This window comes from Pyricularia oryzae, chromosome 6 (genome assembly GCF_000002495.2).
Source record: "Pyricularia oryzae 70-15 chromosome 6, whole genome shotgun sequence".
In the NCBI taxonomy this organism is placed as follows: Eukaryota; Fungi; Ascomycota; class Sordariomycetes; order Magnaporthales; family Pyriculariaceae; genus Pyricularia; species Pyricularia oryzae.
Window position 1 is genome coordinate 2,457,472 of NC_017853.1, and position 26,696 is coordinate 2,484,167.

Genomic DNA, 26,696 nt, shown 5'->3' on the forward strand with positions numbered 1-26,696 from the left:
CCAACATCCCACACCAATAAACTCTGCTGCCACAAGAGAATCGCCAACCTACCAAAGTTAGACATATCGGTCACTGCCGGTCTTGTCACTAACAAACTCACAAAGGTCACTGCAGGGCGACATTTACAATGGAGTCCCATCATGCTTTATTATTTCAGCCCCACTCCGATGCATCCTCTACCGTTTTACTTGGCAACGCCAGCCTCCCAAAACGACTTCAACGGCCAAGTTATACACAAGTTGAGAGTATCCAACTTCCGAATTAAGAAATAGAATAAGTCCTCGGGATCATGAAACAGGACAAAAAAGCCCATATCCAAAGGGTACAAAGAAAAAGAAAAAATAAAAGAGATTTTGGGTTCGTGACGGCCAAACATGGTTAAGATGTACACCTGAATCGCCTGGTATCCATCCAAGGTGCCTGACCAGAAACACAGGGGGGTAGAAAATATATAGGCTTCCCAAAAAGACAAAGAATAGAGGATCATAACAACATCTGGTCATACATGAATTTTTGTAGCGATGCCCCGACGACTGCGTGGCCCGATTCGTGGAACGCACAGCCGGTCGGCCTCTTGCGGAAAGAAGAGCTTCTTCGTTGGCACGCGCATGGCAGCGGTGTAAAAATTGCCGCCCTCTGGATTCAGGTCCTACCTGGGACTCAGAGGGCTCTTGCCGGGGCCTTGACTTCTCTTGAGTGCACGTATCTCGTCCTCGAGCTTTCTCCGTTGAGCTTGTTCGTTCTGCAGAGAATCACGCATGTCTTGGTCAGCTTATCATGTTTACTTTTTACCATATTTCGACAGAAACGCAATACAGCGTCGTTGTCAAATGTGAAGGAGCTTACCCGCAACTCTTCTTGAAACTTCCGCCTCTCCTCCTTCATCGTTGCCCTGAACTGCTCGCTCAACATGGATGCACCTGCGCCTGGCCTCGGCGAGCCAGGCGCCCCAGTAATGGACGTAGCCTTGAGCCTCTCAGCGTCCAGCTGATCTTGTAATTTGCTGACCTCCCTGTCAAGCTTGTCTCTGAGCTCGGCAGCCTCGGTCTCGAGCGAGGCCTTGGCAGCGAGAGCATCGTCCAGCTTGCCCTCAAGGTCGAACCGCTCCCGCTCTGCCGTGATGGTATCTTTGGTAAGGGCTTCGAATTCCGACAAGGTGCTGGCCAGCTCTGCCTTTAGCTTCTCTTGCTGCGTTTTGAGATCCGATACCTCTGCTGTGCTGCCCAGAGCCGCCACCTCTGCTGCCCTCTGCGACCGGGAGCCATACGCCCCGTCGAGTTCAGCCTTGGCAAAGGTGAGTTCCGTCTTAACCTCAATCACCATTACGTTCAGGCGCTCAAGCTCCTCTTCTTTCTCCTTGGCCTCCTTTTCGAGCTTTTCTGCGGCAGCTTCGGCGGTAGCCTTGGCCTCGGTGGCGGCCTGCAGTTGCGCACCTACAGACTCGAGTTCTTTCTCGACCTGGTCAAGCTTCTCTTGCAGGTCCTGGCTGATGATCCTAAGACCTTCTAGTTGCACGTCTCGAGCTTTGAGATCCTCCGAAATCGCTGCCAGTCTATTCTCCCGTTCTTGCAGCCTTTGCGCAGAAGCAGCGATCTGACTATCCTTCTCCTGCAGCTGAGACTGTGATGCTGTTGTCTGGGAATCCCTCTCTTGGATCTGTGCCTGGAGAGCTGATGCCTGGGATTCCCTTTCTTGAATCTGTGCTTGAAGAGCTGCTATCTGAGACTCCCTCTCTTTGATCTCAGCCTGAAGAGATGATATCTGGGCCTCGCTCTTCTGTAGTTTCTCATCCCGCTCCTTGGTCGATGCGCTGACGTTTGCCATGCTGACCGACTGCTGCTGCTTCATATCCTCCAAGTCCTTGAGTGCTTGTGCCAGTTTCTGCTGGCTCTCCTGAGCTGCTTTGTCGCTGGCCTGGAGCATGGTGCGTATGTCGGACAACTCGTCCATCTTGCTGGCGAGTTCCGCATCCTTTTGCGCGTCCGACTTACTATTCAGCTCACGCTGCTGCTTTATTTGCCTCTTGAGGACCGACTTTTGCTCCCTCAAATTGGTCGCCTGCGCGTACAGCCACTGAACCTTATCCTGGAAGGCTTGTAGCGAGTACACCTCGGTGGGACTGAACGGAACCTCGTCACTTGAAGCGTCCTCGTCGTCGTCTTTAATACCGGCTTCTTCACGGTTCTTTCGCCTCTCCTCCTGTCGTTTGTTTATTTCTGCATAACCGCTCTGGATGACGTTCCACAAGTCTCGTAAAATCGAGTCCATCTGGATAAACTTTTGCTTGTCTGCAGATGATGCCGAAGATGCTGTGGCGGCCTGTGATAGCTGGAGCTCAATCACTCCTATGGATCCCTGCAGCCAGTTGAACTGAGCATCAAGATCAAGCCCAAAGTCATCCGGCCCTGGCCGTTGACTGGTGTTCGCCGACTGAAGAACATTGTGGAGCTGGCGATTTATAGCAATGAACCTGTCTTCAGCCTGGGACACGGTCGCTGCGGCTCTAGATGCTGCCATCTCGGCATCCCTCGAGCCCTCCGAGTTCTGAGAAACTATCGAGCGTTGTTCCTCCTGAATATTTACGAGACCCTTTGCCAGAAATTCCAGATGGCTGCCTATCATATCACCCGGTTCCAGGCTTCCCGACGGCGCCTTTTGATATCCGTTGTTCTTCGTGGGGTTCAGCTCCACGATGAGATCCCTCAGCTGTCGACTCAGTCCCTCCAACTTACGCTCAGTTAGAGACACTAGCTTTAGCTTTTCCTGACTCTCTCTCCGTAGCGCGTCCATTTCGAGTTGCACTGAGTCGACAGTCGCGCGAAGTTGATCTCGCTCCATTTTCAGACGATCAGATTCCTCGCGCAGCTGGTTCGTCTGTTCCCTCACGGGTGACTTTAGTGGAATGGCAATGGCGTTTGCGCGATTCGCCGTGGGACGTCCCGATCTCTCGTCCAGCTCCTCCAGGGTCATGTAGAGACTCCGGTCGTCAAAGAAAGCGTCCTCGGTCGAACCCTCCGCGATGCTGTAACGAAGATTGTTATAGGTGTAGAGGCTCTCCGGGCTCCCCGGGATGCCATTTTGGTTCGCACCATCTGCCAACGAGCTCGGGTTCTTGGATGCTCGATGGGTAAGCTGTAAGATGCCGGCTGTGTGCTGGAATAGCCGCCGCTGTGGCTCCATTAAGCGGCGCTCCAGCTGGAAAAGCTCCGATGCCAAGTCCTCACACCGCTTCTCGCAAGCCTGACGCTCGGCTTCAGCATCCTTTGCAGAGCCTTCCACACTAGTCCTGACATTGCCCAGAAGTGCGCCCTTCTTCTTGGTCGAGTACAGCTTGGCCATGGACCTTGCCGCATCAAGATACTTGGATTGCACGGCCAGGTTTGCGCGGGCCTGCTCTATGCGCTGCGTCAATGAGGTGACCTGCTTCTTCAGGCTATCCACCTCCTCCTGCGACAAAATCTCGTACTCCTTGCTGTCTGATAGGGCGGTTTCGGTCAAGAGGTGGACTTGTATGGGGTCGTTGAGATCGACGAGTACGGAGCTTTGCGTTCGGTCCAGGTTCATCTGCGTCGCCGGCATGGTCAGTATTTCTGCGTGTTTCTGAATCTTCTCTGTGCCGAAGCAGATTGCAGTGCGAGAGCGCTGATTTTTGGAAAGCCATCCGGGAACTTACCGGATTATAGCGAGGTTGACTAGTGCCTAAGCCACCCATAATGTCGTTCCTGTACCCGTCCATGAGGATCTTGCCGCTTGGGGCAATAGCCGACGAAGTTTGCGATGAAGGGGGAGTTGGGCCAGCGGCATCGTAGCCGTAGCCCATCCTCGGACCGGCGCCATTCATCCTACGATTCGATTTATGCTAGGCCTGTGATGCCCTCTTCCAAGCATGTTCCAAGGGACCAAGAACGCGCCAAGTAAAAAAAGAGAAGCCAAGCAAGGGTCAGCAGTCGTTGTTCATTTCGATGGCGGTCTATGTTGTAGTTGCTGTCTGTCGAAAATTCTGAAATCTTTGGTGGGCTATTGATTGTTCTGTCGCTATTGCGCGTGGTCTGGGTTTACCGATCGAGAATTGGTGCTTGTTCTGCTGTACGTACGGTGTCGCCGATTTCGCCAGTGTCGTCAAGGCTGCGTGCGACAAGGAAACGGCTCCAAGGAGCGACACCCCTTTAGTGGGGGAGTAGATGCAGGGGGGCAGAATTGATGCAGATCAAAAGTTTCTTAGACAAAATGAGACAAGCCTCAATGAAAAGGCAGAATGCGAACAAAGGCTTCTGCAAATAAAACGAAAACGATGAGAGAAATTAAGTAGGCAGGTACTTCAGCTCCCGAAAGCCTCGTCGCCTTGCTAACACAACGAGTACAGACCTCGTCGGTTAGTAGCCTGAACAGATGCACAGTCAGGTCATCAATCAATTGGTCACGCGTACAAACTGCAGGAAAGATCAAGGAAGCGAATCTCAGAGCGGGCGGGCACGAGAGATGGGATGCGCGCTGCATTAATTGGTCTAATTTTTCTCAGCACATGCTCGCGGCAAGGAGGTTGGTGTACCGGCCTGCAGGTACGTCCATCCACCACGTACGGAGTAGGTCTAGACAGTAATTTAGACAGGCTATCTTAATAAATTCTCCACTGCCAGCCACCACCCCTGTTCCCATGCAAGCAGCCAAGGGCCTGTGCTGAGCCCCCCTTCAACTGCCGCTTCCCTGGTCCATTCATTGTACCATAATTTCCTCTTTGCTTACGGATATATCGTACTCCTCTCGGTGCGTTGCAGTTATTAGTTCAATTGTGATACTGCAGCTGGTGATTATGTCATAAAGATCGGATTGAACTAGGTATTCAAAACTCGAGGGAGAGCATGAACCTAGCCTGAAGGCTGAAGCCAACTCAGGCACCTGCGTAATCGTTCATGTTTACATCCTCCCCACAATTCGTCACATTCGCTTTTGAACTTTGGCATAATTAATCCTCCGCACAAGTAAAGTACATGACAACACACTGCTATTGTAGTACTCATGTCCTGATCCCGGAACCCGGCTTTCCGAGTGGCGGGGATAGGATACTGCTGCAAACTCAATAGCCGGCTTGGAGGGGAATTCAAGACGATTCCAACCTCCTTATTCAGAATTCTTTGCGCCAGGCCGAAATGACCGGACCAGAGAGGTTTCGATGCTACTCGATTACATACCAAGCTAGCTCGTCGGTTGAACGATATTACTCCAAGTAGACTCGAGCACTGATCCTGGTCAACTCCCTCCTGCAGTTGAGAGAGACAAAAGCGGCCGTTTCCAGACGGCTTCAGACGTCGAAGTACACCATAAGATATTGAGTCGAGACAATCAATAGATATAAGGTACCTACTTCATAGCTACTGTACGTGCGGAGTTGTTGCGTCGAATCACTCCTGTACCCTGTTTCTTCAATTCCTACCCAACTTGGCGTATTACCTGCCCTTTTCGGCTCTGTATTTTAAGTTAGAATCTTGATTCGATCCTCAGCACATTATGGTGACGCTCTGACTTGCGTTATCAGATGATTCCCGGATATCACGACTTCCTTTAGTACGCTTAATAATTTACAGCCTCGGGTGCTGTGTTGTACGAAAACTGTCCTAAAATTCAGCCCATCCATCGAATTGGCTTTTCATGGGTGTAGTTCAGCAAAAGAAACAATGAACCTCAGGTGAAATATTCATGCCAAAGCTCCAAGTACAGACAAACCCGTATATACAAACCTTAGCCTGTGGGTTGCGCAATTACCCATCTCGAGTCAAGAACGAGCTCATTATTGAACGATGCATGCAGGCGCGGCAAAAAAAAGTGCCATGGGTGGCTTTAAACGAAGTAACGGCTTGTGATACACATGAGGCGCATACTCATAATGAGCCTCTAAACTCGTCGAATATTTGCTGGCCGACTGTCCTGCGGCGTCCAGCATCGGTATCCTGAGCAACCTGTGATCCTGAAGCAGCCCCAGTGACGTCTTCATCCTCAAGCCGCCTTCTGAGGCCGTCGAACTCCTGCCTTCTCCTCGCCGTGCGCATTCCCACCAACCATCCGGGAACCCTCCATTTTGTGAGAGATCCAGGGAGCAAATCAGTCCTCCACGCATAACCGATAGTCCAGCCTACTACCGCGCTTAGAAGGGATCCGGGCCACTGGGAGAGGGCGAGCTGGATTGCCAAGAAGTACTTGTACGACTTGTTGGAAAAGGTTACTCCGACAAACTGCTCATCTGTTGGCGGAGCGGCAGAGAGGGCAAGCCTGTACTGATATACGTGCGGAACGGCGGCGTGGTATTGCGCGAGTATAGCGAATAGTATAGGCGTAGGCCCCGCTGGGAGGTAGTTAAAAGCCCCGAAGGTGAGTGTTCTGAGAACGAGAACGAGCATAGGCAGCATGAGAGTCGTGAGAGCACCTGCTACGACAACGAAAGACTGTAAAAGAGGGTAAGCATCAAGTGTGCGACACTGGAAACCAGCCATCCGGGCTATACAAGGCCGGGCCTGACTTGGAACGTACTGCATATTTTCTTGAACCCCAAATTCGCTCAATAATGCGCATGTTGTACAGACACATAGCTGCGAAGAGAACTTCGGATGAATTGGTGTAGCAGAGCTGAAACAATAGCGCTCTCCATGGCTGATGATATCGCAAGATGTGCGGATCGATCAAGAGGTAGAAGTAATGCTTGACGTCGAACAGGGTTGCGCCGATGGACGTAACGACCAGGCCCAGCACCAAGCTGCGGGTAACAGGAGCATTTGCGAATGACATTGTGTTCGAAAATGGCCCGCCGGTATGCGAAAAATGGATCGTTTGAGGGCGAGCGGATGGCTAAGAAGCTATAGTGTTTGTCCCATACCTACTGCCGTGGGGGGGTATGGGAAGCTAAGGTGCGGAGTACTTCAAAGGCGGGTAGTAGTCGTCCAGAATCGGGCGAATAGGTAGAATGTTCGTTGAGTAAAAATCTCCTTTCGTTGCAAGGAACTTCCCAAGCGAGGACCCTTTTGTTTTGTTCTAATTCTGGGTTTGTTGGGTGATTCACATTGGATCGTACAACACGTGCAACTTTTTGGTGTTTCTGCAGGTGGGACGGAGCTTCCAGACACGACGCGGGATTGAGAGAAAATGGATGCCAAGCTGTCCATTTAGGTAAGGTATCTTGTACTAAGGATGTTGTTCGATGGGAGCAGGTGTGGGTGGGTGCCAGCCCCGCATTTTACAACTTTACGTGGTACAGTAGAATCTCAGGTTCCACATCTATCTACGAAGCCACACGTGTCGTGGCCTGGCTGAGCAGACGAGTCGGGTGGAGGACGACGTCAAGATCGTCTGGTATTCGTCAGATTCTCTTTCGTAGCTTGCTTGGGGGACAGCTGGTTGCGAGCCAAGACATGCATTTCCCAACGTCTTTATACGAAATGCCAGCCTGGATTTTCCCAGCTTAATATAGTCGGCAAGTTCAACTTCTGTTCGATTACTTCAATCGGAATAATCGCATTTGCAAAAGCGCACACGGAAGATTTCGCACTTCTCATGCCATCTTGATTTGCGACAGCTTCATTTTCCATCACTCCGCCGTTTGTTCATCAGAGTTCATTAGCCCCCGAGCCCTTGCATACTTTTTTTCTTGTTTTTTTTTTTTTTGTTTTTTTTTATTCAAACCTACGTAGTTCTTCCGCCTCCCCAACATATTTGTCAGCCGTTTCCACCATTCAAAATGTCCGACCTTCACATGTCGCATATCACCAAATGGTTTACCAGCTCTCCTCCAGCGGAATGGGCCATTAAGAACCTACGACAGCTTTTAATAGGAGCTCTGCGCCAGGGGCCGATCCCTCGCCATGTCGCCTTCGAAATGGACGGCAACAGGCGGTATGCCCGAAGCCATAAGATTGAGACTGTAGCAGGGCATCATATGGGGTTTGAGGCTCTGGCGCGCGTAAGTTGGAGATCCGTCAACGCGTCTGGAAGACACGGCTGTCTTTCTGAGTGAGATTCTAATGCTGATGCTACTTACCACAGGTCCTTGAAATATGCTACAATTGTGGCGTCAAGGTTGTCACGGTCTATGCGTTTAGTATCGAAAACTTCAATCGTCCCAAATATGAGGTGGAGGGTCTTATGCAGATGGCCAAGTACAAGCTGGAGCAGCTTCTTGAGCATGGCGAGGTGCTCGATCGCTACGGCGCTCGAGTTATCATTTCGGGTCAGCGAGACTTAATTCCGCCGGATGTGCTTGGCTTCGTAGACCGGGCTGTCAATGAGACGAAGCACAATAAGGGGTACGTCTAACTAGCGGCAAAGATCTTGGACTAAAGAAGCCTCATTAACAAAATTTCCGACTTAGTCATATCCTTAACATTTGCTTCCCATATACTTCCAGAGAGGAAATCACACAGGCAATACGATCAACTGCCGTCGAATACTCGAGCCACCCTCGCCCCCAGAACAGTGCCTTTTCCCAGACGCGCATCAAGCAAAAGATCCTTTCGAAACATGCGGGAAACAAGGAGGCGGCACTTGGTTCCATCCAAGAGTCTCCGCCTCCCGACGATGTAGATTGTTCCGTGTCATCAGGAACAACACTACCCCCAGGCACACCTCCATCATCGGATTCAACCACCCAGGATGTACCAAGAGCCTTCAAGAACCCCGAGACCATCACAGCGGAGACTCTCAACAACCACATGTACACTGCTGAGTGCCCACCATTGGATCTCTTCATACGAACTAGCGGCGTGGAGAGACTCAGCGATTTTATGCTCTGGCAGTGCCACCAAGACACCCAGATCTTTTTCCTCAAGTGTCTCTGGCCTGATTTCGACTTGTGGTATTTCCTTCCTGTTCTCGTAGAATGGCAATGGAGACAAAAGCAGAGAGAGAGGGACGAGAAGCCCAAGAGGCACCTCAAACAGCGATAGAGTTTTTTGTTCCTTTTTTTTTTCTCTGCGCCCGTTTTACTTATTTTCAATTCTTGGGCTGGCCATGTCCTGGAGGCATGTAGACGCGGAGATATGAATGGCCGTTCCGTTGAGATCCCGATATCATTCGACATGGAGAAATTAGCGGCCTAGCATGGCATCTGATGTGACCTTTTCTTGTTGTCTCTTTGTAAAAAAGAAACGCAGAATTAGCCCCATGATACCGAGATTTCCCATACCACAAACTAGAACTATTAATACAGTTTCGGAAGTTTGTGAGTCTCTTGAGAATAATACAAAGTTAGTCACTATGACTGGGGCTATATCTCTTTCTTTCTTCATTACTTTCATCCGATAATATACCATGATTTTGAGTGTATCATTCGGCAGATGAGGGATCTACCCTACTTGGAGGTAGGTAAGGAGAGGTAAGTACCTTACTTGCCCGAGCTTGCGAAACGTAGGCCACACCTCAATGTTCTGCAGAAAGCTCTGGTGCTCTTATCTTATCAACCACAAACAGGTGACGTTGCGTACGGTCATTCGGGACTTCTCATTGGTGGGGAACTATGGGGCGACCCCCACTCTGCTTCAGTGCGACGGGGAGGAAGCGAAGGACGGATCTGTGTGGTTGCCGAACAGCCTCTGCCGCAAGTATCCCACTGCTTCGCGCCTCTGCTCAATTTATCGTGGTCAAGAATTCATTTGACGTGTTGCAAATCCAGAAGCCCGCTCGCCGAGACCATGTAACCAGGGCACCCTCCTAAACTCATTCTCATCACTCTTTCCCATTTGACGGTTTCCTTCGTGTCCGCCACCGAACGCGCAAAATCAAAACAAAACCAGCACCCTCCACAAACTGCTCACCCTTCCAGAAAGTCTTGCTTCGCGCATTCATTCCCTCCGATTTTTTCGGGAATTATCGAGTCTCTCGAACCCTCTTCTCAGTCCGCGAACTACCGCACTCGTGGGCATGAAGACCGCAAGACCTGCTCCGGCTGCATCTGCGGCGGCAGACACACCATCGGGTCGCCGCCAGCCAGTCCGACAAACGCGTACGCATGGCTCCAGGAACACAGGCGGTGCTGGCCGGGCGGCTGGTCAGAGAGACAGCGGCGCCAGTACCGGTTTGGGTCGCGAACAGCCCGCCGAAATATTCCCCGGAATTACGCATTTTGCTGACACCATCACGGCCCTGCCCAAGGAGCTTGTTCGGCACTTTACCCTGCTCAAGGAAGTCGATGCTAAAATCCACGCGCCTCAGCAAGCTCTTTTTGCCGCCGCCGAGAGAACCTTGAACGCACCTCCATATGACAGATTGCAGCCGCACGTTGGGCATGCTGGTGATTTCGTCTCTGACTCGACTGCACCTAATGGCGTCGCACCCAGTACACACCAAGCAGTCGCGACCCCGTCCGGCCACGGCCTAGCGAACTCGGCACAATCCGAAGCGGATAGTTTCGAACGGCGAAAATTATGGCGCGAAACTGGCCTTAAGATACAAGAGATGCTACTATCGCTGGATGAGAAGAACCACGTCATTTCTACTGCGGTCGACGCCTTGAACAAACAACTCAGCAGGATTGATAGTGTTTGGCCGCATCTCATGGAAGAGTTCAGTGACGAGGCAAAGTGGGGAAGCAATACACATTGGGCATATCCCGAGAACAAAGCAGACAAGGCTGGCCGTGCTCTGAATGCCCAAGCTGAAAGATCCCGTCGCGAGGGTGCTGCTAGCCTTTCGGCCGCGGCCCAACAAATTGCAGAGGAGGCCGCTGCCAGAAGCGATGCTCGGAAACAGGCCGTGGCAGCCAAGAAAGAGAAGAGCAACAGAGCTCAGGCAGCCCATGATTCAGACGCAGAAGATCAGGATCCCAAATCAAGATCAGAGTCGACTAGGAAGCCCGCCACAAGCAGCAAAAGCAGAAAGCCGGCGGCAGCGGCGGCGGCGGCGGCTGCTGCTGCTGCTGTGGCGGAGTCTCCAACGCCAGTTGGCTTGGGCATTGCGAACGCTTCGCCTGCAGTTAATAACTCAACCTCCAAGCGGCGCAAGGTTGAGAAGCCGAATAACACCAATGGCGGGGCGCCCATGGAGCGCGCAATGAGTAGCGTATATGGAAATAGCACCACCAAGCCGAAGACAACTAGTCCTCGTGAGACACCTGCACCAGAAGGACCTACCAAGAAGCGCAAGGCGCTGCCAACAGCAGGCAATCATTCCAAGAAAAGGTCCGTTTTTACACATGCCACCATAGGTTGATCTGTGACATTTTGATACTGACGAATATGGGCCGCAGTAGAAACGGTGTTGCCAACTCGCCCTCAATTGCCTCCTCTCCCGTCATCAGTAACTTTCCAGAGCCAGTTGTGAAAGCAGCTCGCAACTCACCAGTTCCTATCCCAACACCCGTCACCCGAGCACCAACCACATCACGCGCAAAGGTTTTACCACAAAATAACAATGAAGCTGGGCGTCAAAGGCCCCCTTCGTCGGCCTCGAACAAGCCCAATGGGATAACGGCCACGCCTATCGAACCTCCAGTACACACCAACGGGGTCAGAGTATCGACTGAACCAAAGCCAGTCCGTGAGACCCCAGTAGTTGCACCCATCCCTAAAGTCGAAAGTCAGAAACCGGATGTTGTTGAGTCGACAACCGCAATTCCACCACCGATAATACCACCGCTGCAGCCAAAGAAGGAACCCGTAATTAAACCCAACGATACCTCGCGTCAGGGCTCGAAGGAGACGACACCATCGGCACACGGAGCGAATACAACACCATCTGCCCCAATGGTGACTACGAAGAGTGGACGTGCAAGTAAACCATCGACGCCTGCTTTAGGTAACTTTCCGGACAACGTGCGTGCTCGGCCGTCACGGACTTCGGGGGCGGCGAATGCGACAACCAAGCGGAGTCACAAGAAAGGCGCAGCAGCTGCGGCAAAGGCAAATGCGGCAGCTCAAGCCCCCACAAAAGTGGGCGGTGACATGGCAGCGGGCTCCAAGGAAGACGACGACGATGACGATGAGGTTGAAATCACGTACTGCTATTGCGATCAACCCAGCTACGGCGAAATGATAGCGTGTGACAATCGAGACTGCGCGTATGAGTGGTTTCATCTTCCTTGCGTGGGTCTCAAGGCCGCGCCCAAGGGTAGTGGTAAGTGAACATGTTCTTTGCACTGGACGGTGTTCTTCTTGAGCAGAAAGCTAGACTGTGTGCTAACTACCATTATCTCCATAGTGAAATGGTATTGCAAATACTGCAAGAGGAATATGGGAATCCCAGACGACGAGCATATTGGTGTCTAGGCTTTGATTTGGAAGGAGAGCGTACTCATAACCCTACATCTAATCCAGGTTGTGCCCTATACCATCCTTCTTGTATAATGGTTTCGCCGTCGAGTGTGGGTAGTGTTGGGGGCCAGGGGTTAGTTGTCGTGGCGTTCGCCTGTGTAAGATATAACACATTACGGCCAGAGCTGTCTAACACAATCCTGGACGCTCTGTTTGATACAAATGATATAATGGTCCTGGATTGCTCGCATACAGTTCCGGTCTCGTTCCTTACGATGCCTCGATAACTCATTAAACTGTCCTGCCGGAAAGAGGCTCGGCAAATGTTTCAATGGAGCAGGTGAATATTGACCAAGAAACGAACGAGCAAGACAGACTAATCTGTGCTTTTGGACAGCGAAGGTCAAGTCTCGATGGCATTGCAAAAAGTCCCATAGATTCCAAATATAAGAGATAATTCCGGGGAAAAGCACACAGACCACTGACTAGAACTAAAACAAGTCCGAAGTCACAAACAACTCGGGATTCGGTATTCGTCCATGTTGCCTCGAAATGGAAGAGTGAGAAATCCCACTACAGTACAAGACAGGGATTCTTGATTTTTGTTCCTGCATCCAGCTGACGGCACCAAACAGAGCGAGCGTACGACGTTCACCAAGACGCAAGACGGGGCAAAGTTCAGGCCAAAGGTGCCGCGTGTTAATGCATTAATTAATAAACAAATAAAAATACAAAAAAAAAGGTTGAATTATAAGTCCATCACGGGGAGGCCTGCGACGTTGTGGGGAAAGCGGAGTTTTGAAGCAGCGGCCGTGGTAACTCTACTGCGTTGTACTAAGACTTAAAGAGCTCGGATCTGGGGTCGCGAGCGCACGCTCTTCCCCCTCGCTCACACCTACTGGGAACCAGTGAGATTTCGTGTTCCTAGCAAGGGGCCCCTGAGGGGTGGTTTGGGACCTGGGGGTAGCCTGTATCTCGTAGCAATAGACTTCCCTTCCCGGGAGGGATTGTTAGCCACGTGCAGTTCGGTCGTGACCTCTCTTTTTTTTTTTTTTTTTTTTTTTTTTTTTTTTTTTTTTCGGTTTTCTCGACGTCGCATAAACTGTCGTTTACTGGGAGATGCATTTTTTTTTCTGTACTATTTCTGTGCGGTCCCATGTTTCCACCTCATGGCTCTCCGTACCCTAGGTAATTAGAGGATTTCAGCTGAAGTCATATCGTTCCGATGAGGATCCTAGTCTTGAACAATCAGAGTTCCGCGGGAGAAATATCGTGGGCATCTTGACGTCTTGGCAGTAAAAGACAGACGAGATAGGCTGGTGTTCAGTCCAGTCCCTTTTGTCTTTTATATATATATATATATATATTTTTTTTTCGCGGAAGAATAATCGATAGTGCAGTACCCTTTTTTTACTGCATTTGATATCAAAAAGGATACCGAACTCCCTGGCCCGCCTAAACTTTGATAATGCACATGGCGTATTTATAGCGTCTACGCTATAGGGGTTGTTTGATAATTCGGACAAGACAGACGGAGAAGCAAAAAAGCGAGGGTGCTCTTTGCGAACTGCTGCCCTGACTGACGGTGGACCGGGCCGCGGACACTTCAGTTGGGGCTCAAAATGATCTTCTATGTATGTACTGCGTATTTCCGGGGACACGCCACAGACAGAGGCATATCCTTCGCAATCCGAGCTCGCTCTTACACCGTTCCCTTGAGGTCCCAATTCACCTGTTGATATTCTGTCTCGGGTTGTGCCCATGACGAGTGGCATTCACCGGCTTCAGGTATATTGAGGCCGGCCTTGACGACAGCGAATGCGCATTGCGTCGGTCCAGATAAGGTATTAATAGAGGTAGGGTTTATTTGGTGGCAATTGGATCTTCGGGGTCGGCTTTTGAGTTTTTGATGAGCCCGGGCCTGCTACTACTGGTACTTACGTACCAAGTAAAACGCAAGTCAATAATACAACTGGGTGGTACGGTCATGTGAATATTTTGATGTGCGAAGATACCCCGTGTCGAAACAGTTGCTTTTGTTAGGAGTTCATGAAGCTTAGGCCATCCTGTACTGTAATCATCGAGGCACGCAAGGCACGATCGATGAATACCAAGAAACAGGTAAGTTCGAACAAACAGGGCAATCAAGTAAAAGATTAGACGGAAAATTTGTAAACGATGCAGTGACAAATGACAAGGGAAAAAAAAGAAAAGAAAAAAAAAGAAAAAAAAAGCTCCAAGTCCACTAGCTTCGTTCAATTTCGATCTGATGTCAATCTTCCAAGTCTAGCGAACTATTATACATGGTAACTGCACGTGTGGACCAGGCACCCCAGACATGCAGTAAAGTTCTCTCCCAGCCGAAAGATGGAGAACGAGGTCAAGAGAACTGCAGAAGGCGATTTCCATTACGAAATCGCGAGCCAATAAGCATCCTGTCAGCTACCAAAATCTATCAATGGGTCAGGTCGCACAGTTCGAATCGAAGCAGATGCCGGCGCTTGCGCAAAGTGACATGGCCTGGCTCCTTGCTACTTCGTAGGTTCAATGCTGCTTACTGCTAGCCTCCTGGGGAAGACTTTGTTCGGTTCCGCGCCGTGGCCAGCGGGACATGCTCAGGTGACCAGAAAGAAAACGCAAAACGGCTCCATTTCTTTGTTTCCATTACTCAATCCCGACGCAAGATGGATGCCAACTGCCCATCGCTTTTATTTGTACTCCGTATTTAAATTTCTCCCCCCTTTTTCGCCCCCTTGCCCCATGTACCCCAAATCCTTGATAGCCCAAAATAAAATAAGAATAATCAAGAAGATAAAATAAAATAAGTAGTAGAAACGAAGAAAAAATAACGTCCGAGATCAATTGAGACCAGTAATTCCTGCCTCTGGCCGCTTTTCAACTAAGAAAAGAGAAAGAGTCACCTAAGGTCCCCGCATGCTTATGCCTGACTTTTCCAATGCGTAATAACGCTCCCCAGATCCTGGATACTGACAAAACAATGATCTGAGCTGGTGCCACACAAAGGGATTGGGTAGAAACGGTTGGTGCCGTTTGCAACTATTTTTTTTGTCACCAACTCGAGCTTGCTTCACCGTCTTTCATGGAATGAGATCCCCCTTGTCTCTCATAGATCAACCTACCCCGTAACTATACGGCCACCAGATCACGCCTGGCCCTGCCAAGATACTGTTGCTGTTTGCGCTTGCATTTTTGGTTCTAGTCCCAAGACAACAAGCCCTGCCTGCCTGCCTGCGCCCCCAGACTGGATCTGACCGGGTCTTACTGACTTTGACGTTACGGTGCTTAAACTGCTGTACTGTACAGCAGTACCTACGTGGTTTAGGAGCAGTACAGCAGTTTGGTCACTCTCATCACCAAGTCCTCGGTTCCATCTCTCCTCGTTCTCTTTTTTTTTTTTTTTTTTTTTTTTTTTTTTTTTTGTTTTGTGACTGGCACTGGCACTATCTTACTGGAACCAACCTGGTCTACGCCATCCGCCCGTTTATTGTACCACTGATTTCATAACGGCAAATAATCCCACGACTCCATCACCTCACTTCTTTCCCCGCATCGCCAGCCATATCTGTTACCTAACAACTTGGGCTTCTGACTAATAAGAAAAGAGCTTTTTTTCACCACCCTCACACTTGTTTTTCCTTTCGTCTGAGCACCACCCTTCTGCGAAACAGGTAGGGACACAATAGCTCGAACCAGGGACCGGGACCGGGCCCTCGTGCGTTCAGACTGTGGCAATTATCCATCACCCCAATTTTCCGCACCCAGGGAAGAAAAAAGAAAAGAAAAGTAACAGCAAGGTACTCTGCAGGGCTAGGGTGCTTGATCATTCATCGGACCGAGCCTTGGCCAGTAGACGTACATCGGAAGTCTCCAGTTACCAAGACCCTTGACTCTCAAGGTCCTCCTGACCTTCAGAGAAAAAAGTACATAATCATGGCTGCCGACGGCTCGAGACGTTCCAGCCCTGAGCGGGCTGGATCATTCTCTTCCATCAGAGAGAGCAGCTCAGACTTGGCCCAAACATTTACACATACCAAGGTCTCTTCGTACATTGCAGACACAGACGAAGTTGCTGTTGAGGACGAATCTCCCGAACCTGGTAACATGGTCGACGTACAATACTTCCCGGCGATCTCCCATCGCGAAAGCAACCTCAGTGGTAATTGGTTCCCTGCCGACAGCTTCAAGGGCTGGAAGCAGATCAACGTCAAGGGGAAACTTGCCAGTAAGAGCTTTGGTGATCTACAGACTTTGGATGGCGCATGGAATAAGGCTCCCCTAGTCCTGAAGAAGGATGGCCCCAAGGCGAGAACCCCAGGCGATGCTCCCATCGAGAAGCTGCCCATCGAGATCCTGAGTAGGTGACCTACCCCGGGTGTGAACCGATTAACCTCTGACAGACCCTGTGCCGAATTGCTGGACCGAGAGATGGAGAGCCAAGAAACACATAGGAGTAGGAGGCTCACCACATTCCAAGAAGCAATGAGGTGGTGGTGAATGCTCAGACGGTGCGACCAACTTCCCCTTGTGTGGACCTTGCCGCTGACCCATCTCACAGACTCCATCATAGGCCTGCTTGTGCTAGACCTTCCTCCGAATGGTGACAGGCGCAATGTAGACTTGATCTCGCTGCTGTTGACGTCCAAGACGCTTCATACCGCAACCCTCAACTCACTGTACCACAAGATCACCATCCCTCACTCAAAAATCTTTCACAAATTCTTGACCCACGTCAAGGCACACCCCGCTCTCGGCACCATGGTCCGTCGAATCGACTTCTCTCACTTGAACCCGGATCTCCTTTTCTCCACCGCCAGCGAGCGGTCGCAGGCTCAGTACTTGACCAAGGATACTCTGTTGCAGTGTTTGGAGCTCACACCGCACCTCCAAGAGTTTTTAGCTCAGGACAAGGTAGATGTCGATCTCGATGCTGCAGTCCTGCGCAAGCTATTCTTTGGATTGCCAAGGCTCCAGGCAGTTGACTTTTGCGGCTCAACCTCGACGTTTTTCACCAATGAATTTACAGAGGTGGCCAAGTCAGAGGATTGGCCTGAGAGGCTACCGCAGCTGAAAAGAGTCTCTTTTCACAAGTGCGAGAGGCTACCGTCTTCTGTATTCGAGGTTCTCTTGCCAAAACTGACGACAGTAACCCACCTCGACGTTGCTGGCACCCGCATCACAAACGATGCACTCGATAGCATCCCTCGCACAGCCAGCATCACCCATCTCAACCTAGCCAAATGCAAATTCTTGAAGGCTGACCGTGTCATCAGCTTCTTGAAGGAGCATCCGGCGGTCCAGGAGCTCCAATTTTTGAGTGTTGGCACCGATGCCAAAACGCACCAATTGTTCGACGAGGATTCTCTCTCAGAGCTGATACCCATATTGCCCAAGACGCTCAAGTCATTGAGTCTAAAGGGGAGCAGGATGAACAAGACGCACCTCAAACTCCTTCTGCCACTGACCAAGTATCTCGAGGAACTTGCACTTGGCCGCTCACTCAGGCTCATGGACATCCAACAGCTGTTCATGCCCCCTGAGGAGGCCGATTTGGAGGAACAGCTCGCGTGGGTGCCACATACGATCAAGTATCTAGACCTCTCAGACATGTGGGGCAACGAGGTTGAGAGCTCAGTCCTCTTCAACGACTCGCTTTTGCTTAAAACGGCAACAGAGCCCCTGGCCGTCATTGAGTTTGAGGCCAAAGTATTCAACCGAGTCAAGAACTCCAAGGGCGCGCTTACACGCTGGGGCTGGCGGACGAGTGAAATCTCGGCCCGGTCGTGGCTTGTTCGTATGAGCAGCGACGGTGACGACGGCTCAAGGAGCTGGAAAATGGGCGCCAGATACTGGGGCATGCGCAAGATCCCAGTAGCCGTCTCCGAGGTCGGCGGCATCTACGGTTCGTTCATGTTTGGACGCAACTTGTAGGGCCTTGTCGTATCCTCCCCTATGCGCCTTAATATTGCATCATTTCAGCGTTTTTACCAAAGCTGTCTTTTCTGGCTAGGCTCACGTTGGGCGTTGGTATTTCGTGTTGCTTGCTCTTTTCTCTTTTCTCTCTCCTCTCCCTCTCCTGTCATGATTTTTTGAGTTTTTTTTTCTTTTCTTTTCTTTTTTCTTTTTTTTTTTTGCGTTTGTATTGCATCGTTTGGAGTTTGACGGGTATGACTTTGCTATAAAATCACTAGAAAAAGTTCATGGTGTATGGGCATTATCGGAGCGGTATTGACGGGGAAATTAAAATATTGATGTACGGTAACGATGGATTAGGCATACGCCCATAATATTTACAGGGCCATTATGAACATGCGAGCATTTGTTGATTGCGATATGTTGTGTTGGTCCCGGTAGACATGGCACAATTAACTACGTTTGATTGATCAGCATAGCAGCAAGGCTTCTTTCGGCCTTGCTTTTACTTTTATTTTCTGCTTTGCTTTTTGTATGTACGGTGCAAGCAAGATGTCGTCACTTTCAGCAATTTGATTAAGTACTATTTTAGGTCAATTTAGAAAGCTGCACGCCCAGTTCATGATTGGATTTCTTGTAGAAGGACTCTCTTTTACGTCAAGTTGTTTGCAGGTATCAGCAATTGGCAATGTTAGACCTAGAAAGAAGTTTTATCGGGAATGAAGACTTCCAAACAGGCAATTGAGCACTGGTGGCGTAGTAATTTGCTCAGCCACAATTGCAAGGACTGTTCCCGTTTTTGCAGCCTCAGGCACTACATAGCTCCACCGGGCCTGCCAACATTACGTGCACATCAAGGCAGCTTGGATTCCGAGGTCGAGACGTGACCCAAGTCACTCCAAAGACACATCTAAACCATCACCAAGCAGTCGAGGAGCTGCAGCGCTATCAAAATGGCGCACACAGGGGATACTCCATTCCGCTCTGCGGAGATGAGTATGGTGCAGCTTTACATTTCCAACGAAATTGGCAGAGAGGTCGTGAATGCACTCGGAGAGGTTGGCTTGGTCCAGTTTCGCGATGTATGTCGTCTTTTCTCCCATCTCCAACCCAGGCGCCGGCAACACATATGCTAACCCAGGGTCAACGCACAGCTCAATGGCGATCTCAGCGCCTTCCAAAGGGCCTTCACTCAGGAAATTCGCAGGCTGGATAATGTCGAACGACAGCTACGTAAGGAGCTCCCCGACCCGCTGCATCCCCGGGAATCCGAGAATCCACCGAGTCGCTAACCTTGGCGCCCGCAATGCAATACAGGATACTTCCACGCGCAGATGGAGAAGGCTGGCATTCCGTTGAGGAAGCTTGACCTTGATGTCGAATCACTGGCCCCGCCAAGCACGTCCGAGATCGACGAGCTCGCCGATCGAAGCCAGAGCCTGGAGCAGCGCATCTCTCAGCTCAACGACAGCTATGAGACGTTGAAGAAGCGTGAGGTTGAGCTCACCGAGTGGCGATGGGTTCTTAGGGAGGCCGGCGGCTTCTTCGACCGCGCCCACGGCAACGTCGAGGAGATCCGGGCGTCGACCGAGGACGACGATGCCCCGTTGCTCCAGGACGTCGAACAGCACAACCAGGGGGGTGATGTCGAGCGATCCTTTTCAGGAATGAACATCGGTTTCGTTGCAGGCGTCATTGCCCGCGAGCGCGTTGCTGCCTTTGAGCGTATCCTTTGGCGCACCCTTCGTGGCAACTTGTACATGAACCAGTCCGAGATCCCCGAGCCGCTTGTCGACCCGAGCAACAACGAGCCGATACAGAAGAACGTTTTTGTCATCTTTGCCCACGGAAAGGAGATCTTGGCCAAGGTCAGAAAGATTTCGGAGTCTATGGGGGCCGAGGTCTACAACGTCGACGAGAACAGCGACCTCCGTCGGGACCAGGTCTTTGAGGTCAATGCTCGCCTCAATGATGTGCAGAACGTCCTCAAGAACACCCAGCAGACACTGGATGCAGAGCTCACTCAGATCTCGCAGTCCCTTGCAGCCTGGATGGTACTCATCAACAAGGAGAAGGCTGTCTACAATACACTCAACCTCTTCTCGTACGATCGCGCCCGCCGCACGCTCATCGCCGAGGGCTGGTGCCCCAAGAACGATCTGCCTCTGATCCGCACAACCCTGCAGGATGTGACCAACCGGGCTGGCCTTTCGGTGCCTTCCATCATCAACGAGATTAGGACGAACAAGAAGCCGCCGACCTACCTCAAGACCAACAAGTTCACCGAGGCGTTCCAAACCATTGTTAATGCCTATGGTACTGCCACCTACCAGGAAGTCAACCCCGCCCTCCCAGTCATCGTCACCTTCCCCTTCCTTTTTGCCGTCATGTTTGGAGACCTTGGTCATGCTCTCATCATGCTGTGCGCGGCTCTGGCTATGATTTACTGGGAGAAGCCTCTCAAGAAGGTCTCTTTTGAACTGTTCGCCATGGTTTACTATGGTCGTTACATTGCTCTTGTCATGGCTGTCTTCTCTGTCTTTACTGGTCTCGTCTACAACGATATCTTCTCCAAGTCGATGACGTTTTGGGACAGTGCTTGGGAATGGGACGTTCCCGCAGACTACAAGGATTTCACGACTGTCACCGCCAAGCTCAAGGGTGACTACCGTTATCCCTTTGGTCTCGATTGGATGTGGCATGGTACCGAAAACGACCTACTTTTCAGCAACAGCTACAAGATGAAGATGTCCATCATTCTTGGTTGGGCCCATATGACGTACTCGCTGTGCTTCTCGTACATAAATGCCCGTCATTTCAAGAAGCCGATAGATATTTGGGGCAACTTTGTTCCTGGCATGATCTTCTTCCAGTCGATTTTTGGATACCTTGTTATTTGTATCATTTACAAGTGGACTATCGACTGGTCCAAGGCTGACACGGCCCCTCCCGGTCTGCTGAACATGCTCATCTACATGTTCCTGCAGCCTGGCACGATTGATGTTCAGTTGTATCCTGGACAGAAGCCGGTCCAGATCTTCCTCCTGTTGTTGGCTTTTGCCCAGGTGCCCATCCTCCTCTTCCTCAAGCCATTCTACCTCAGGTGGGAGCACAACCGCGCTAGGGGTCAAGGTTACCGCGGAATAGGAGAGCGGTCGCATGTCAGCGCTTTCGACGACGACAACGACGATGGTAATGGCCATGCTATGAACGGCGGCCGCGGCAACAGCTTGGATAGCGACTCGGGCGCTGCTATGATCACGCAGGATATTCACGACGAGGAGCACGAAGAATTTGAGTTTGGCGAGGTCATGATTCACCAAGTCATTCACACAATTGGTAAGACTAGACTTTCTCTTCGTTTACAATTTTTCTACCCTATCTGCTCGTGCTAACCGCCATGGATGTGACAGAGTTCTGCTTGAACTGTGTGTCTCACACAGCCTCGTATCTCCGTCTGTGGGCCCTGTCTCTTGCACACCAGCAGCTCAGTGTCGTGCTGTGGTCCATGACGATTGGCCAAACGTTTGCCTTCACGGGGATTCTCGGCGGCATCGCTGTTTTCCTTGGTTTCGCCGTGTTCTTTGTGTTGAGCGTCATCATCCTGATCATCATGGAGGGCGTGTCTGCCATGCTTCACTGTAAGTGCCACATTTATTCCGACCTGTAGTTTTGTTACCAGCGCGACGAGACGTAGCTAATATTTGAACCCTGTACCAGCTCTACGTCTTGCCTGGGTCGAGTCGTTCTCCAAGTTTGCCGAATTCGCTGGTTGGCCGTTCCAGCCATTCTCTTTCACTCAGCAAATAGAAGAGTCTGAGGAACTCAAGGAATTCCTGGGCTAAATGGAATAGCCTCTGTGTATCACTCACTTCGCATCTTTCTTTATACTCCTTTTTTCTTGGCTTATCACTGCATGTAACATAGGAATAGGCAAGGTCCCTCGGGTCATATCGCTACCAATAAATAGAATCCAGGGCAAGTTGGACTACTAAAACCATGTCGAGGCACTGTGAATAAGGCTAGAAAGCGGATGCTTTCCCTTGCCACGGATTGAACAAGGGGTCCGTTAGTGTCTGGTTACCGACCAGACATATTTGATTTGTTATTGAAAGTGGTTGAGTTGACCTAACATGATATGTCGTGGAATCGCCAGGGTTTGGCCTTGTGCCCTCTCCCTGGCTCACCCCTGCTGTCTGTCTGGAGACATCGCGTGTTCGTCGCGCCATCCCATGCAACATTCCTTTCATAGCACATAGAAAACACCTGTGCTTTGCTGGCTTGTAGTTGCCAACCAAAGAAAGAGCTTATGCACCACCACAAAATGAATATACTAAGGCAGCCTCGCATCAGAGTGCTGGTCGCAGAGAATTCAGAAGAGCATGAGGGCGAAAGGAAGATTTGTAAGTATTAAATTGTAAACGGGAGCCAAGATATAGCAGCACTGCTGGTTTCAAGTTGGCCACACGTGGTTGCGAAAGCTAAATATTGAAGAACCAAAATAATAATGTCAACCAAATATCCCCGCCCGCCTTGAGGAATCTAGCCATGATTTCATCACAATTGACGTCGGCGAGGCTTTAGCTGGGAGGGGGAACGGCTTGGTTGTTTGGGATGAACCCGACCTGGCCTCCCGCGACGGCAATGTTTCCGTATATCGTTTCTACAGAAAAAAAGAGATGTTAGTTGATTGCCTGGTGAGTTGAACAGAACAGAGAGAAGAAAACACAAGTGAGAGGAGTCTGCCCTCGATTCTTACCGTTCTTGGCAATGGCGGCTTTGCGGTATGTTTCGACATCCGAATCGTTCTTGCTGCATTATTTGATAACAGGACGACATCAGTAACACTGTTTAGAGCAACGATGGTCTTGGGCTTGACGTGGGGAAAGCTTACGGGTTGATGATCATGACCATGCCCAGGGCACAGTGAGGAGCTCTGGCGCAGTACAGATACATCTGGGTGTTGTTTTGTTCGACTCTCGTGTAAGCCATGCCGGATCCAAAATAGGGTGAGTCCGTTTTCTTTTTATTTTTTTTATTTTTTTATTTTTATTTTTTTTTTTTTTTACGCATGAAATGTAAATAACATACCGGATCCATCGACTTGACTTGCATGCTAAAGGTCCCCACTGGGGCACCGTCTGTTGAGCCGGGGATGAACTGTAACATGGACTTGTTCAGCAAACAAGGAGTAAAAAGGGAGACCCGGGATTTTTGTCTAGGGAAGTTGCGGCCAACTTACACCGCTGTTGACGGGAGGTTCTGCACCGTTTACAGCCTCCATCGGGCGACAGGGGTTTTGTGGACCGATTGCCTGCGTGACTCTGTACGAGCACGATATTGTAAGTATAAATGTATAAAAATGGTGCTTTCTTTTTCTTTTCTTTTTTTTTTCTTTCTTCGCTCCTTTTTGGCTCCATCCACGCACGCATCGAAGCCTCTTGGCCAGGCGAAAGCGTGATAATGTATCAAGAGACATACGTATGGTTGTTTGGCCAGAACTGAAACTGAATGGTGTCGCCAATGGCAGCCCTGACATCCTCTGGGTAGAAGCGAAGCGACTTGTCCCTGGTGGTCGAGCCGACGGTGACGGGGACTATTTTGCCCTGCGGACTGGCCGGCGGAGTCGACGGTGTGGTTTGACGGCGCAGGAGGTCTATGGGGGGTTGTGCTCTATGTTAGCAGATTGTCCGCTCGTATGCCTGTAACATTCGTAAAAAACCCGCGTTTCTGTGTAGACCCATGACGGAGGTAGGTTGGTGTATGTTTGACAAAAAAAAAGACCTTACCTGGGATCTGAAGAGCAGAGACTGGTGCCGTAGCGGCAGCCAACCATGCTATCAGGATAGCTATAGACCGCATCTTTTTGGATGTCTTTCTGGGCTTTTTCTTTTTGAAGATTTGGATGCAGCAACGGCACTGTCTAGTTATTTTGTTGAAGGATAAGGGTATATGGAAGAAAAAGGTTGTGTTCGACAAGAAAACACGAACTTATAAATTGTGACGAACGTAACCTTCAAAGTTTAGGGGATGCCCCAGACAGGAATGCGCTGAACACCAACAGTCTGCGCTTATTGCGACAAGACTGAGACCTAGTGATCGTTTGTTACAGATCAGCCCGATGTTCTAGTCGTCAAGGGGTAAGGATCGGTTGGGACTGTTGTAGACCGCAGGTACAGTTGGTTACATACTTTGTACTTTCTTTATCTGGTCAGAACTTCGGACGTATATATCCTCAGGTACGGATGTCTATCACATACATGTTGTCCACAGCAAAGGACGTGGAGGAAGGTCCATGGGAAGAAAACACGTACTCGTCTACAAACTCGGGACAGTTAACTGTTGTACATGTGTTTGCAGGTATAAAAAGTTTATGAATGCATTGCCTATGGACTAGTGACTTAGACACAGGGCTCTTGCTTTCTCTACTTCTGCCGAAGCATGTGGCTGCGCATGGGGGGAAAAAAAAGATGGGATGAGATGGGGTGACCTGGTGTAGAATAGCAATTGCATTCGACTAATCAAAGGTACTATTTGACGGCCAACCCCTTGCACCAGGTTTAGTTTCTGGCTGGGCATGTTTGAGGCCGCGCAATGGGTTGGACAATAAAAAAAGTACCTGTCGGAGTGGTGAATTTTGACCGAAATCCGATCTCAAATTGTTCAAACTCGCCGACTGTATCTGTACATGGGCGACACAAGTGACGCTAATCTGATACTTTTATACCAAAGAGGGCTCGATGCATATGGAGTGGTCTTTCAGGCTTGAAGAACGACCCCCGGGAGATCAAAGTTGCATGCGGAGTGGCCCTTGTCGAGTGCTGGTTGCCGGATCGGGAGAGATTTGATATATCAGACCTTGTACCCTTCCAACGTCTTGGCAGTTTGACATGTTTTTTTTTTTTTTTTTTTTTTTTTTTTTTTTTTTTTTTGCACTGCGTTGAGGAAGTTGCATGTGACAAAGTCAAGATCGGGCGGACCATGAGCATACATTCGAGTGAATAGACCGATCAAAGTTGCAATTTTAAAACTTGCAGACCATAGCCATAGCCGCTAGCCTTCTACAGCATTGATACCCTCACTATCGAGTTTCAACTCTGCGTCGTTGTACTCTTCGTCATCAACCGGGAGCTGCAGATGTACTTTTGAGATGGGGGCAACCCCGAGGCTGACAGAGCCCTCACCGGTGTCCAAGGAGAGGACATGCCCACCGCGCTTGCGATCGTCGCTGATGAAGTGAATATGATCGCCGGCGACATTGATCCCGTGAGAAAAGGCAGGCGAGCGGAACCCGACGATCGTGCCCCTTTCCTTCTCAAATGTGTGCGTGGTCTGCCTGCTCGACACGGCCACGAGCTTCTCCCGAGGGCACTGCTGGCCCGCGGCGGTGCGGACGGTGAGGTTGAAGACGCCGTCGGCCCGGAAGGCCATGAAGATGTTGCGGGTGCCGGGCAGCATCTGCGTCAGCTTCTCGGCCAGGCTCTCCTTGCTGGAGAAGCTGACCGAATCGTCGTGGACCGTCGGCTCGAAGCGCGTGACGGTCGCAAAGGGCGAGATCATGGGTTCCGTCCCGTCGTCGTTGGCGGTCGACTCTGGGCTGGCCGAGATGGGGACCGTCGACCCGTCAGACTTCATCTGGAACATGGTGCCATCCAACATGATCATTTCGCCTGTGAGTTGGGTTCGAGTGTCAGTGTGTCAGTATTAAGAAGAGAGAGAGAGAGAGAGAGAGAGAGAGAGAGAGAGAGAGAGAGAGAGAGAGAGAGAGAGAGAGAGAGAGAGAGAGAGAGAGAGAGAGAGAGAGAGAGAGAGAGAAAGAAAAAATGGCCTTGACGCTGGATGAGGAGGACGAAAGGGATACTGACCGACCATGTGTTTGAACGTGCCCAAGCCCAGGTCGCCATGCTTGAGCAGGTCAGAAACTGGCATGCCTGATGAGGCCACGCCGTCCATGAGGCAGCTCACAATTGAGTACTGAAATATTTCATTTTTCGGTTGAGCCATGGTGACTTTGTATTTATTTTTCCCCCTTCTTTTTCTGCTGTTGCTGGTAATGGGCAGTGGACTCGAGAAAGGGTTTTGTTTGTGATAAGCTGGTCTAGTTCTAGACACAATTATCAACGATCCTTGAATACCTTTGGTAGGTAGGTAGTTGGCTGACACGTCAGAGAAGCTGATTACAATCCGAATGACAGGAGAGCAGTATGTGAAAATGTACAATCACCAAAAAAATATATCACACTCGAGTCCAATTTTGGCAATGATGTGTAGAACTAGACTAGAACTAGAACTAACAGTAAATCGATCGTGTCTTGGAACTTACAAGTCGTTTCCGAGGACAAGCCTTGAACCGGAGCTATCGGCTAACTCAAAACGACTCACTAACTTTTACTGCAAACCCCACCTAAATACAGATGATGGGGACTGTGAGCTACAGTGGGGTCCGCACCACTTGTAAGGCACTAGACTACTATAGCCCTGTCTTGCAGGCCTTGGTTTTGCTTGATTACAAAAACAACGTCATCACTTGCTCACCT

At 50.3% G+C, this 26,696-nt stretch overlaps 8 protein-coding genes across 8 annotated transcripts; 4 read left to right on the forward strand and 4 right to left on the reverse strand.

Annotated features, from left to right (window-relative positions):
• Positions 1 to 129: 129 nt before the first annotated feature.
• MGG_03952 (uncharacterized protein) lies at positions 130 to 4,545 on the reverse strand. Its single transcript, XM_003719864.1, has 3 exons — positions 3,675 to 4,545; positions 848 to 3,565; positions 130 to 743 (listed from the first exon to the last, which is right to left on the reverse strand). The coding sequence occupies exons 1-3, from the start codon at positions 3,840 to 3,842 to the stop codon at positions 651 to 653; spliced, it is 2,979 nt and encodes a 992-aa protein (XP_003719912.1). The 5' UTR covers positions 3,843 to 4,545; the 3' UTR covers positions 130 to 650.
• A 968-nt stretch (positions 4,546 to 5,513) lies between these two features.
• Positions 5,514 to 7,157, reverse strand: MGG_03951 (uncharacterized protein). The gene is made up of 2 exons (XM_003719865.1): positions 6,524 to 7,157; positions 5,514 to 6,438 (listed from the first exon to the last, which is right to left on the reverse strand). Exons 1-2 carry the CDS (start codon positions 6,776 to 6,778, stop codon positions 5,878 to 5,880), a joined length of 816 nt encoding a protein of 271 aa, XP_003719913.1. The 5' UTR covers positions 6,779 to 7,157; the 3' UTR covers positions 5,514 to 5,877.
• A 458-nt stretch (positions 7,158 to 7,615) lies between these two features.
• Positions 7,616 to 9,303, forward strand: MGG_12110 (dehydrodolichyl diphosphate synthase). The gene is made up of 3 exons (XM_003719866.1): positions 7,616 to 7,946; positions 8,030 to 8,289; positions 8,355 to 9,303. Exons 1-3 carry the CDS (start codon positions 7,725 to 7,727, stop codon positions 8,926 to 8,928), a joined length of 1,056 nt encoding a protein of 351 aa, XP_003719914.1. The 5' UTR covers positions 7,616 to 7,724; the 3' UTR covers positions 8,929 to 9,303.
• Positions 9,304 to 9,403: 100 nt separating this feature from the next.
• Positions 9,404 to 12,243, forward strand: MGG_12109 (uncharacterized protein; the record flags this gene model as incomplete). Its single annotated transcript, XM_003719867.1, has 4 exons — positions 9,404 to 9,620; positions 9,804 to 11,157; positions 11,409 to 12,091; positions 12,176 to 12,243. 4 exons carry the CDS (start codon positions 9,404 to 9,406, stop codon positions 12,241 to 12,243), a joined length of 2,322 nt encoding a protein of 773 aa, XP_003719915.1.
• A 3,609-nt stretch (positions 12,244 to 15,852) lies between these two features.
• Positions 15,853 to 18,631, forward strand: MGG_12108 (leucine Rich Repeat domain-containing protein). The gene is made up of 2 exons (XM_003719868.1): positions 15,853 to 16,603; positions 16,805 to 18,631. Exons 1-2 carry the CDS (start codon positions 16,180 to 16,182, stop codon positions 18,175 to 18,177), a joined length of 1,797 nt encoding a protein of 598 aa, XP_003719916.1. The 5' UTR covers positions 15,853 to 16,179; the 3' UTR covers positions 18,178 to 18,631.
• A 389-nt stretch (positions 18,632 to 19,020) lies between these two features.
• MGG_03947 (V-type proton ATPase subunit A) lies at positions 19,021 to 22,247 on the forward strand. The gene is made up of 5 exons (XM_003719869.1): positions 19,021 to 19,241; positions 19,314 to 19,392; positions 19,477 to 21,498; positions 21,573 to 21,800; positions 21,880 to 22,247. Exons 1-5 carry the CDS (start codon positions 19,113 to 19,115, stop codon positions 22,002 to 22,004), a joined length of 2,583 nt encoding a protein of 860 aa, XP_003719917.1. The 5' UTR covers positions 19,021 to 19,112; the 3' UTR covers positions 22,005 to 22,247.
• Positions 22,248 to 22,546: 299 nt separating this feature from the next.
• MGG_03946 (uncharacterized protein) lies at positions 22,547 to 24,372 on the reverse strand. The gene is made up of 8 exons (XM_003719870.1): positions 24,351 to 24,372; positions 23,949 to 24,251; positions 23,641 to 23,815; positions 23,402 to 23,483; positions 23,251 to 23,319; positions 23,054 to 23,115; positions 22,919 to 22,971; positions 22,547 to 22,822 (listed from the first exon to the last, which is right to left on the reverse strand). The coding sequence occupies exons 2-8, from the start codon at positions 24,019 to 24,021 to the stop codon at positions 22,740 to 22,742; spliced, it is 597 nt and encodes a 198-aa protein (XP_003719918.1). The 5' UTR covers positions 24,022 to 24,251; positions 24,351 to 24,372; the 3' UTR covers positions 22,547 to 22,739.
• Positions 24,373 to 24,513: 141 nt separating this feature from the next.
• Positions 24,514 to 26,546, reverse strand: MGG_12107 (alpha-acetolactate decarboxylase). The gene is made up of 2 exons (XM_003719871.1): positions 26,025 to 26,546; positions 24,514 to 25,829 (listed from the first exon to the last, which is right to left on the reverse strand). The coding sequence occupies exons 1-2, from the start codon at positions 26,161 to 26,163 to the stop codon at positions 25,213 to 25,215; spliced, it is 756 nt and encodes a 251-aa protein (XP_003719919.1). The 5' UTR covers positions 26,164 to 26,546; the 3' UTR covers positions 24,514 to 25,212.
• Positions 26,547 to 26,696: the final 150 nt, after the last annotated feature.

Coding starts and splice junctions, on each gene's coding strand:
- MGG_03952 (XM_003719864.1), bottom strand. CDS start 3,842: ATGAATGGCGCCGGTCCGAGGATGGGCTACGGCTACGATGCCGCTGGC. Junction 3,566..3,674: donor GTCAACCTCGCTATAATCCG/GTAAGTTCCCGG, acceptor CCGGCGACGCAG/ATGAACCTGGACCGAACGCA. Junction 744..847: donor AGTTTCAAGAAGAGTTGCGG/GTAAGCTCCTTC, acceptor GATTCTCTGCAG/AACGAACAAGCTCAACGGAG.
- MGG_03951 (XM_003719865.1), bottom strand. CDS start 6,778: ATGTCATTCGCAAATGCTCCTGTTACCCGCAGCTTGGTGCTGGGCCTG. Junction 6,439..6,523: donor GGGGTTCAAGAAAATATGCA/GTACGTTCCAAG, acceptor CCTCTTTTACAG/TCTTTCGTTGTCGTAGCAGG.
- MGG_12110 (XM_003719866.1), top strand. CDS start 7,725: ATGTCCGACCTTCACATGTCGCATATCACCAAATGGTTTACCAGCTCT. Junction 7,947..8,029: donor GGTTTGAGGCTCTGGCGCGC/GTAAGTTGGAGA, acceptor TACTTACCACAG/GTCCTTGAAATATGCTACAA. Junction 8,290..8,354: donor GAGACGAAGCACAATAAGGG/GTACGTCTAACT, acceptor TTTCCGACTTAG/TCATATCCTTAACATTTGCT.
- MGG_12108 (XM_003719868.1), top strand. CDS start 16,180: ATGGCTGCCGACGGCTCGAGACGTTCCAGCCCTGAGCGGGCTGGATCA. Junction 16,604..16,804: donor GCTGCCCATCGAGATCCTGA/GTAGGTGACCTA, acceptor CCCATCTCACAG/ACTCCATCATAGGCCTGCTT.
- MGG_03947 (XM_003719869.1), top strand. CDS start 19,113: ATGGCGCACACAGGGGATACTCCATTCCGCTCTGCGGAGATGAGTATG. Junction 19,242..19,313: donor GCTTGGTCCAGTTTCGCGAT/GTATGTCGTCTT, acceptor GTCAACGCACAG/CTCAATGGCGATCTCAGCGC. Junction 21,499..21,572: donor CCAAGTCATTCACACAATTG/GTAAGACTAGAC, acceptor TGGATGTGACAG/AGTTCTGCTTGAACTGTGTG.
- MGG_03946 (XM_003719870.1), bottom strand. CDS start 24,021: ATGCGGTCTATAGCTATCCTGATAGCATGGTTGGCTGCCGCTACGGCA. Junction 23,320..23,401: donor AACCTCCCGTCAACAGCGGT/GTAAGTTGGCCG, acceptor TCCATGTTACAG/TTCATCCCCGGCTCAACAGA. Junction 22,823..22,918: donor AGCCGCCATTGCCAAGAACG/GTAAGAATCGAG, acceptor TTTTTTCTGTAG/AAACGATATACGGAAACATT.
- MGG_12107 (XM_003719871.1), bottom strand. CDS start 26,163: ATGGCTCAACCGAAAAATGAAATATTTCAGTACTCAATTGTGAGCTGC. Junction 25,830..26,024: donor CACGTTCAAACACATGGTCG/GTCAGTATCCCT, acceptor CCCAACTCACAG/GCGAAATGATCATGTTGGAT.